Source organism: Takifugu flavidus, unplaced genomic scaffold, assembly GCF_003711565.1.
Source record: "Takifugu flavidus isolate HTHZ2018 unplaced genomic scaffold, ASM371156v2 ctg1098, whole genome shotgun sequence".
NCBI lineage: Eukaryota > Metazoa > Chordata > Actinopteri > Tetraodontiformes > Tetraodontidae > Takifugu > Takifugu flavidus.
In genome coordinates, this window is record NW_026621863.1 from 1 (window position 1) to 10851 (window position 10851).

The 10851-nt window shown below is 42.7% G+C and overlaps 1 protein-coding gene and 1 long non-coding RNA gene across 7 annotated transcripts; one reads left to right on the forward strand and one right to left on the reverse strand.

Annotated features, from left to right (window-relative positions):
- The first annotated feature begins 2377 nt into the window (after positions 1–2377).
- Positions 2378–10845, forward strand: LOC130519694 (uncharacterized). Of its 6 annotated transcripts, none has more exons than XM_057023192.1 (11): positions 2378–2562; positions 5958–6013; positions 6437–6610; positions 6691–6796; positions 6878–6971; positions 7189–7276; positions 7349–7482; positions 7627–7831; positions 9256–9343; positions 9434–9512; positions 9613–10845. In XM_057023192.1, the coding sequence occupies exons 3-11, from the start codon at positions 6520–6522 to the stop codon at positions 10384–10386; spliced, it is 1659 nt and encodes a 552-aa protein (XP_056879172.1). In that variant the 5' UTR covers positions 2378–2562; positions 5958–6013; positions 6437–6519; the 3' UTR covers positions 10387–10845. The 6 variants fall into 6 exon arrangements, with proteins under 6 accessions (XP_056879172.1, XP_056879166.1, XP_056879167.1 ...); XM_057023186.1 differs by lacking the exon at positions 2378–2562 and adding an exon at positions 2975–3362 and having other exon boundaries at positions 5918–6013; XM_057023187.1 differs by lacking the exon at positions 2378–2562 and adding an exon at positions 2975–3362 and having other exon boundaries at positions 5918–6013; positions 6453–6610.
- On the reverse strand, positions 8453–8768 carry LOC130519695 (uncharacterized). Its single transcript, XR_008948432.1, has 2 exons — positions 8693–8768; positions 8453–8619 (listed from the first exon to the last, which is right to left on the reverse strand). It is a non-coding gene; the product is annotated as an uncharacterized LOC130519695 (long non-coding RNA).
- Positions 10846–10851: the final 6 nt, after the last annotated feature.

Here is a 10851-nt window from a genome sequence, read left to right on the forward strand (position 1 = left end):
CTTTGGCATCATTGACTGTTGCTATTAAAGAGTTTTCAGAGTAACTTTTGATGTTTGACTAAAGGAAAATGGGGGTGTGATTGATACACTACTGTGCTACAGTACTGAATTCTGTTCCCCCTAATCAGGATTAATAAAAGGTCTTTGCTAGGTTACTTTGAGTGATCGTCCTTTCTTATGCCATTTCCCCCCTGTGTTTTTGTGATGATGTGTAAATGATAGCAGGCTGCAGCTGAACTGATTAAACTGGTTTCTGACAGTTGTTAGAACAAAAACTTTGTCCCCTGGTATTTCTATTCAGAACTTTCTGTCTTTGAGGAACTTTTAGTCTGTTTTTGTGAAGTAGTTTGATATACTGTATGTGACTGCCTGAAATGTGTGTTATTAGAAATGGGTCAACATTAAAGTAATCATATTGTCTCTTTTATGCCGACAGACACTGAACCAGGTCACATCCCTGGCTCCGTCAGCATGCCATTCTACTCCTTCCTCTCCAAGTCGGGTCATTTCCTCCCCAAGGAGCAGCTCCAGGCTCTGTTCACCCAGGCTGGTGTGGACCTCAGCCGTCCCGTGTGTGTCCTGTGTGGCTCGGCTGTGACTGCATGTCACGTTGTGCTTGCAGCCCACGAATGTGGCCACCCGGGGGTGTCGGTGTATGATGGAGGGTGGTCAGAGTGGTTCACCCGAGCTCTGCCCGAGCATGTCATATCAGATGGAAGAGGGAAACATTTGTGATTGGTTCACACTGGCTGGGACTGATGGTTAAGACTGGGGCTGGATGAGAAAATGAGAAGTTTTATCGTTGTTTTTGATTTTTTTGTGCATCCCATGTTTTCATGCCGCTTGTTTAAATTTTACCAAATGAGAACACATTGGAACTAAAGGTAAAAATGGTAAGTAATGTACATGCAGATGGAAGTTTAATGCAATATTAATATATATTTAAGCAATATTTTAAAAAGGAACTGATGGTAGGAATTACGTACATACCAAATATTTAAAACCAGTTCTCACTTTTATTCACTTTATGTTTGATGGCTGCTGTGCAAAAATATGCCCCTGTCATTTGCCTGTAAAATAAATGACACATCATTTGTTTTTCTCCACACAACGTGTTTTTTAAAAAAAATTAGACTTTATGTTTACAGCTGAGATGCACGTTGGTGTGTTGTTAGGATCCTGCAGTATGGATAACAATCATTCAGGAGCTGCCCAGACTTAATTTTCTTGTGAAATAAATGTATTGCTTCAAAAAGATGCATTAGAATTCTTATTGTACAATTGCAAAGACAAACAAGTGCAAAAACAATCCAGCCACTTTTAGAAGTGAAACTAATGGAAGGGGAAGTGAAGCTGCTTTGTTTTCTGCTCATTTCTGTCTGGGCCTTTCCGTTCTGCTTATAGGTCAGAGGGAGTAGCCACCCTGATACTAGCTTGATTATTTCTACTATCTCACTGCTAGCAGGAATTCCAAACACTGTGATGCAGCTGACCTGTTGTGTTGTTTTTTTTAATCTTTTCTTTTTAAAAAATGAGGTCAAACGTTATTGTATCAATGTTCTCATCGTTTCAAGGCGTCAAGTGATGAGTGTCCACGAGGGGGCAGAAAAACACCAGGCTATTTCTGTAAATTCTCTGAATTTGCAGTCATTCTAATGTCAGGGAAATGCAGCTTTTCATGTCTGGACATACAATTGATTTGATTTTTAAAAAAATATCTAGTTGTTAGTTTCAATGTTGACACTTTATGATTATTCCAACAAACCAGTGGTTTCACAGGGTGGCAGTTGCTAATTTGGGAAAGAATCTGCACTGGGAGACGGATGCTTCCTGGTCTGAGTCCCAATTCCTGACCAAATAATGGGAAAGAGGTGGTGGAAAAGGTGCCAAGGTGTAAGATTCTGTATGTTTATGTGTAAGAATGGTAAAGTATGCATTTTCTTCCTAATCAGGAGTCGGGACACTATAGCAAAATTGAAGAACAAAGTCAGGTGTGTCTTCTGTAGCATCAATCAATCAATCAATCAATCAATCAATCAATCAATCAATCAATCAATCAATCAATCTTTATTTATATCAAAATTGTTTCAAGGCGCTTTCCAGAATCCCATGGCCTAACTCCAGACAAGCAACAGTGGCAAGGAAAAACTCCCCTTTAACAGGAAGAAACCTGGAGCAGGACCAGGCTCATGTTGGGGGACCCTCCTGCTGATGGCTGGCTGGGTAGAGAGCAAGGAGAAGGGGGAGGACAGGTAGAGGATAGGAGAGGAGAGGAGAGGAGAGGAGAGGAGAGGAGAGGAAACCATGACCCAGTGGGGTGACAGTGGCCTGTCAGGTGATTATGTTTCTGGACCCCGGCAGCCTTGTGTCTGGTTCTCCAGGACTTCCGTGGCCCATTGCGCCGCTCTCCCAGAGATTAGATTTACGATGAAGGCGATCTTCGCCCTGTCGCTGGGGTAGGTGAGGGGCTGGAGGTCGAAAACTAGTGAGCACTGAAGCAAAAAACTGGCACACATGCCAGCCTCACCAGAATATCGCTCCGGGACGGGTACGTTAAACAGGGTAAGTTAAAAATGTCTTTGAGTGAACGAATAATACGCGGATTTTTCCGCACATGCTGTCAAATCTGCCTGCTGCCACGTCAAGTGCTGTCAAACGTATCTGAAGAAGGCGAATGCTGATCACCGAAATTGCAAGTTCTGAAGAAAGAAGTTACAAACTTTAGCTTAATAAGAAGACATGATACACGTTTCTGAGACAAATAACATACACTTTAATCGGACACTTTTTAATTAATTTTCCCAAGCCATTCAGAGTGTGTGTCCAGAGCTGCAGGTTGCCGACCCCTGCCCATGACCATGAAATGCGAGTTTCGTGTACTTTTAATCTTTCAGCAGATCTTGTTAATCCCCCCCCGCCTCTTTCATTTTGTGTTTGTTCATATATCAGTTAAAAAGTTGTGTTGCTGGATTTGATAGTCACAGCATAGACTTATTTCCCTCAGTAAATCTACTATTCTTTGATCCTCTACACTTAATGTGTGTAGCCAATAGTGATAGTGTGTTATAAATGTGTTTAGAGACTCATTTCTGGGAAGAACACACAGACACAAACACACACGAGCACACACTCAGAAAACCACATTTCAGTGTCTGAAATGAAAGCCCTGAAAACACCAACCAACCCTAGAAAGGGAACGGAAAGAACAAAAAAAAAGGCTGCAAAAGGGACTTCCACGAGCTACGTGACCACTTTCATGCATTACTCAGAAAAGTTTCCAACGCCTCTATGGAAAGGAGAGATGGCAGATTTCAGATTTCATGCAAGTACATGAACATGAGAGAGCTATAGAGACAGACAAGGTAAGCTCTTCATAAGAACATGTTTTTTGGTCTTTTTAATGTCCTCCAATATCAATGAAATGTGAAAAGGTTTATGGGGTTCAATGGGAGAATTGTGCCCTATGAGTTGTGTGTGTTTTGTGTGTGAGTGTGTGTATGTCTATGTGTATGTGTATGTGTATGTGTATGTGTATGTGTATGTGTATGTGTGTGTGTGTGTGTGTGTGTGTCCTCTGATGGACTTGAAACCTGTCCGCTTGAAACCTGTCCATCCTTGTCCATCCCAACCTGTCCATCCCTAAAATAATCATGTTATACTAACTTTAAAGAAGCAAATATGTTTTATTCTTGAATGCGTACAGGAAGCCATCTGCTCTGGTCGGTCAGGTCAGTGAATACAGAACTACATATTTTATTCTGACCTGTTGAGGGAGGAGTCTTTTCAAACAAACAGACAAATGTTTAGTAATACTATATATAAAAAAAGTCTATAATTGTAGTCAAATAACGCACACTGGACTGTTGTCTTGGTGAGACAGACAGTCAGTAATTTGCAGATAAAAACTGGAGGAAAAAAGATGGAAACAAATAGACATGATTCAGTATAGATCTGCATCACTATGGCTTTATTGGTTTGTTTAATATCAGGTTTAATATCAGCACAACTGCAGTTATGTTATCTGCTCTACTTAGTACTGGGTTGCCAGTTATTCTGGGCTCAGTCCTCATCTGAACAAAACATTTTTATCTGCACCACAACATCACTCATGACATTTATGACAAAATTACTAGAACCCTGTTGGGAAAAATGCTGGGTTGAAATGCGCAAATGACCTCTGAGGCTGTTCCATATAAACAGAAAGAAGAAGAAAGCAGCAGCTGACAGTGGATTTAGGTGCCATTTCTACTGTCATGTTTTTCCATTTTACTTCTCTGTTTTCTCCTACTCTTTGTCAGGTTCCTTGTGTTAAAATAAAGCTGGTATTCATCAAAGCTTTCTGTAAATGACACAAATGAGAAAAAGAGCTCCCTTGTTTCGTCATGCAAACCACTTCCTTTGCTGATACTAGAACACTATTTTACCACCACATTGGGTCTTAATATAAAGTTTTCCCAGAAAATATCATTTTAATCTTCTGATGACCTCCATGTGTTGGATCAGAGAATACTTTCTTGATTGTGAATGAGATCATCTTTGTGGAAAAGAAGTAAGGTTTTACTGTGAAGAAATGGTTTGGTGGAAGTGGTTTCAGGGTGCGTCGTCTGCTGCTGGGATGACAGCGGTTGCCTCTGTGTGCACATCTACATGAAATAGTTTGTGAAGAAGAAAGGAAAAGGAAAGAGAGAAAAGAAAAATAGAGTACTTCAGTTAAAAATGGGTTGGGGGAAGTCCAAAGATCAGAAAGTGCAGACCTTTCTTTAGTTGACAACAGCTGGGACGTGAACAAAAACTTGATTTGAATGACTGAAAGAGGTTCCTCAGTTCTCTGGTGTTCATTTCTGCTTCAGTGGTCAGACTTACTGGTAATATTTGCAGAGATTACAGCAGTAAATCATGTTTTTGTTATTGTGATACACACCTGGGACGTAGTGAATATTCCCAACTTTGGCCTTCTGCGCGTTTGGAGGTTAATATCTTAATCAAAAACCAGTCACACCTTTAATTGGGTTTCACTTGTGGGCTGCCAGCGAACATGCCATAGAGTAAGGTTTGATAATTAGTAACAAGCAAATTTAAGTTCTCATCATTTCTGGCTGGTTTGGTGCACAATGATTTATGCCATGATGGCATTTGTGGTGGACAGGAGGGTTCCATTCTAATCCTGGATATAGTTACAGTTCAATGCAGAACAATGTGGAAACTTCCTGATTACTGACAAGGTTCAGTCCAACAATTAAAACAAACTTCGCCTTTTGATGCCAAGCAGCTGTGAGGATTGATCCTATGTACCGGACCGACAGACTTCACAAAGACACTGTCCCATTTGGACATGGGGAGATCACTGGTTAGACCAAGGCTGTGAAGAAGTGTGATTCTACTTGTTATTATAAGAGCAGGATGTGATGTTAACAGGAAGTGGACCTGTCACACTTTTCTCTGAAAAGAAAACACTGTGACCTTTAATAAACCACACAAACAGGTGTCAACCTGTCTCTGCCGTGTGGACAGAAAGAGATGAAGGTGCGATAAAGAGACAAATGTGGATTTTCTAAAGATACTCAAGGCTCACGTGCAGCGTGAAAGGGTTTAGAGGAGTTTGTAAGACTGGTTTGCACACACACACACACACACACCGCACACACACACACACACACAGACAAATTTATTTTTCAGCCAAACCTTAAAGTGACATCAAACATAGGTCATACGATGTACAATCCAAACATATAGAGGGGAAATGATGAGGTGCAAGGAAGTAAACTGAGCAAGTTAAATAGTGAACCACAGAAAACTGAAGTGTAATAACATCACCAAAATCTGACCGTGGTCTTTTCCCGCTCTTCACGCTTATCTGTGAAACAGTCCTGTTGAGACTAATCTTGTTTTGTGGTTGCACGTCTTCTGTTTGATGCAGTTTTCAAGGAAACCCTTTATCTGTTTGATTGATGTGTTAGGTTGGACTGAATAAAAACAGCACTTACAAACATATCCTGAAGAGCATCGGCAGCAGGTATGACAGCTTCAGTTATTCTGATCATTGCTTTTTAAAAATGTAAATATGGAGAAAATGTCATTTTAGCTGTGTTTGAGAGATACATGGACATTAAGTTCAGAATACTTTGAACTATTTTACTGTTAATCTGTAAAATACTGTAATGACTTAATTTATAATTCATTATTTGTAGAGGAATTTACTCAGTTTCCGCCTTCATGAATACAAAATTAGCCACTTTCCAAATTCTTTTTTCCTCTCTTACAATTAAGACAAATGACAGACTGGAGATATTTATCAGATCACCCACTCCTGCATAAATTTTCGAGTGGAGAGAAAGTCTTAACTTGGATGTAAATTGTTTTGTTATGTCAACACATCAGAACTGCACTGACGTCCGTGACAGAATTTCAGAGGAAGACTTGTGTTTTTCACCTTCAGAAAGAGAAGAAGAGAGTGTGGCAAAACCCAACCAAACCTGGCAGAACAAAACACCAAAGCGGTGTTTGTTTTTGTAGAGCTCAATGGAGAAAACCATAAAATGCCATCTGGGGTACCTACTTCTTCTGCCTTTTGGGTTCATCTTAGCGCAGGAGTGCTCGATCCTGCCAGAAAGTTAGAAACTTTCATTTTTTAACAATGTCATTGTTTTACTGGTTGCTTTTCACTTAATAAAACCGATAAAATTCCTGCAGACCTGTCCTGCTACAATAATTACAACAACACCATCAACTGCGTGTGGAACAGTACGCACAAACACCAGGACGATGTGTGCACAATAGAAGCGGTGCGGCCACACGAGTATGATAAGCTACAGAAATCTTCCATTTTGAATGAATGTTTGCTGCACGTTATGCTGATCATCATGATGTGGTTTTACAGGGACAATTATTACAACAGTTCCTGCCAACTACATCCTGTGGATCTCTCCAGACCGAAGCAGAAGAACTGCACCATGTTCTTCAAGAAGTACCGTGTAAGCATCCTATAATCACCTCGTTGACAGTTTTAACCAAGTTTACCCTCTTCTTTAGGGTAAAGTTTGCTGCTTTAAGGAAGTCATTGTTGTTACCCATTGGTACCCTGGAGCGGAGCTCCCCGCTTGTTTTAGGATGTTGACTGTCGCATCTTTGCAGTTGTCATTTGCATCTTGAGAAAATCTTCCAAGTCATTTTCTCTTAAACTTTTCTCAGTTTGCTGAAACCCAGACGTGGTTCATTAACATCATCTGTAGCACCAAGGGGCAAGTTCTGAGCGTCACCTACATACCATCCTGCCACAGTCAGTATGACTAACGCAATATAACATTCCCTGCCAGCCCCACAGGGTCTGAAATATGCTGTGTTTCTTTAGTAAAGCTGAACCCCCCGCCAAAACCAGAGGTCAACCTTACCACCGTTGTCTGGTTCCCTCAGTACCCCCGCCACTTGAGATTCAAAGAGTACTGCGGCCAGCTTCAACTGAGGCAACAGGATCAACCATGGAGGGTATGTCTTTATGAAGTCTGACTTAGTTTCTAATATTCACTGTTTACTTTACAGTGTTATATCCACACATGCACACACACACACACACACACACACACGTGTAGAAGGAAGTCATAAGACTTTATTTCCTGGTTTCATTGTCAGGACCCCCCGCTTTCGAAAGAGTGCAAGTCGAAAGGTCTCAGTTGCCAAATACGGCTGCCTGATGACCTGATTAAAGGCGATAAGTATGAGGCGCGCATTCGAGTGCAAGCCACAAGACACAAATCGACCTGGAGTGATTGGAGCCCCTCTGAGTCGTGGGTGGCAACGGTGGGAAGAGAGAAGCCGACAGTTGCACAGCCTTCAGGTTCCACTTCCATTTATTGACTACAGTCATCCTATTGACCTATTTGTAACCCATTTAAAAGGGCTCTGTCCTGTAGGTTGTCCTGGACTTAAAGATTTATTTAAAAGCCAATGTGTTTTGGGACCCAAAAGCAGGCAAAACACAATGGACCCTGGACCCCAACACTAATGTATAATAATTTTAAACACAAAAAACACAATGGTAAAAGTTCAACCACCAAATCTTTATTCAAAAGATCAAATTGGCAGTCCTCCTGGACCGCAGGGACGCACTCATCCAGTCTTCCGGGGTGCACATAGAGCTCCACCGGGGAGCCAACACAAGAGTCAGGTCCTGCGCGTTCTTCAATCCAGCAGGGCGATGCTTATCAACGAGTTGTACAACACCAATGATGAGGAAACGCCCAAACTCTCCGATGCTGGTAGACAGGCGCTCCGTCCATAAATAGGTGGCCTGAGGAAGATTGCCGATAGGTGCGCCTGCTTGCAGTGCCAGCTGTTGCAAATATCGGCTCCTCCACACCCCCTGCAGGAAGAAACAAATTGGACCGCAACACACGACCTGGAACCCTGGACCCCAACACCAATGTATAATAATTCTAAACACGAAAAACACAATGGGAAAAGTTCAACCACCAAATCTTTATTCAAAAGATCAAATTGGCAGTCCTCCTGGACCGCAGGGAAGCACTCATCCAGTCTTCCGGGGTGCACATAGAGCTCCAGCAGGGAGCCAATACAAGAGTCAGTTCCTGCACGTTCTCCAGTCCAGCAGGGTGGGGTGGAGACCTCGAAAGAGCAGGGCGATGCTTATCAACGAGTTGTACAACACCAATGATGAGGAAACAAAAGTCAGCTCTACCATGGGTAAACACCAAAACTCTCCGGTGCTGGTAGACAGGTGCTCCGTCCATAAATAGGTGGCCTGATGAAGATTGGTGCCGACTGGTGCGCCTGCAGTGCCAGCTGTTGCAACTATCAGCTCCTCCACGCCCACTGCAGGAAGGAACACAGGACCCGAAAGCAGGCAAAACGCAGTGGTAAAAGTTCAACAACCAAGTCTTTATTCAAAAGTTATCAAAAGATCAAATTGACAGTCCTCCTGGACCGCAGGGAAGCACTTGTCCAGTCTTCCGGGGCGCACAGAGAGCCCCCGTGGGGAGCCAATAAAATAGTCAGGTCCTGCGCGTTCTTCAATCCAGCAGGGCGATGCTTATCAACGAGTTGTACAACACCAATGATGAGGAAACGCCCATACTCTCCGACGCTGGTAGACAGGCGCTCCGTCCATAAATAGGTGGCCTGATGAAGATTGCCGGCAGTCGGCAATACACGACCTGGATACCAATGTATAATAATTTTAATCGGCAGAGGTGCATTTTATAACCTGGTCCACTGTTCTTACACCACATTTTCCCTTTTCAGAGGGTGTCAGGGCCACTCTGGGAACAGTTCTCTCCTTGTTAGTGTTTTTCTTGATAATCATTCTTATAAAGATGGACAGAACCACCTGGTAAGCCAAAACAAAGCTTTCCCAAGAAAATGGTGTCTCTGACTTGTCTTTATGAAATGTTTAATATTGCATTTGCGTCCTCCCCTTCAGGATTTATATAGTAAAGCGACTCAGAGGTCCACCTCTACCACACCCAGGGAAGTCCTTCCTGCAGGAAGTGGATTTTAAAGTGAGCTAATCACCTCATTAGCTGACGAATACTAAATGCAAACACACCCATGATGAAGAGACAGAGTTTTTCTAACCTGTTCCATCTGCTCTTCCACCAGAATCCAAAGAATCCTCCCTTCCTCCCCCCAAGTGAATCTTTTCATTTGTTAGTCAAACCAATAGAAATTGCCCAGGTGGAGGTTACTTCCAGTGTAAATGCTGTTTCGCCCACAGAGCTGGAGGAGAAGGTGATTACTGTCATAGGTGGTCAGCCTTCAACCAGTTCCAGCTTCTTCAACCCCATTTACTCTCACCTGTGCCCCCCTTTTCCTCCTGCGCTCCCACTGACTGCAGGCAACCTTGAGACCTGTGACGCCGACACGCCTTACAGCCCCAGCAGTTGTAATAGTGACAAAATTACAAGGCAGGATGAGGACCTGGCGATCCTGAAGTTGCTCTCTGAGGGAAACTGTAAGGCGACGATTGTCATTTCAGACTACGAGAAGGTTGAAAGAGAAGAGACGGATCGCATTAGGCTCCAAAGTTTAGATTCAGGCATGTGCAGCACTGAAGAAGTCAGTCAAGAAAGCCTGGAAGCCGACAGCATCACTAAGAGTGGGGATGAAATAGAGGAGGATGAAAATGATTTCCAGAAGCTTTTCGGAGGGGAAGATGTTTTGGACAAAGGCTCCATTCAGGTCTGTTCTGGCTATGAGCAGTTCCAAAAGATGCCCAGTGACACCTCTGAGCTTCTCACCATGGATTCAGGATTCATCATCGGTGGTTGTGGGCAGCTGGCAAATCATGATGACAGCCTGACTGACGAGGAGGAGGACCAGAAACCTGCCGAGTCCATGCTCCTTCTGGATTCTCCTCATGCCCCTGTGTCATGATGCTGCACATCAGCTTTACTTTCAGTGCCTCTGAACCTCCCAAGGGCAGATTTTGGTGGATCTGGTGAAATAGAGATCACTCTGATGCCATCAGACAGGGCAGTCAGTGGAATAGAGGCCTTTGTTGATTAATATTTGCTGGTAAGATGGGGGCTGAAGACAGAGGCAGTGAAGCTGTGACCACACGAAAGATGCACAACAGTTTGGCTTTCAGTTAGTAAATGTGTCTAACAGTGTTCAAATCAGCTGAATTTTAATGATTGCATTTTTTCTAAACTGTGTTGTTTTATGTATTTATGTATTTAATCTCTATTTTTTAATTTCTATCTCTAAGTAGGAAAAATGAGAGTATAAGAGAATGGGATATTTTCTTTCTGGATAAAGAATCAATATGTGGACAACAGTTGACCGTTAAACCAGCTGAATCTGATGTTGTCTTCAAATACATGGAGGCTTTCCGCCACT

Coding starts and splice junctions, on each gene's coding strand:
- LOC130519694 (XM_057023192.1), top strand. CDS start 6,520: ATGGAGAAAACCATAAAATGCCATCTGGGGTACCTACTTCTTCTGCCT. Junction 7,483..7,626: donor AACAGGATCAACCATGGAGG/GTATGTCTTTAT, acceptor TTTCATTGTCAG/GACCCCCCGCTTTCGAAAGA. Junction 9,513..9,612: donor TGCAGGAAGTGGATTTTAAA/GTGAGCTAATCA, acceptor CTCTTCCACCAG/AATCCAAAGAATCCTCCCTT.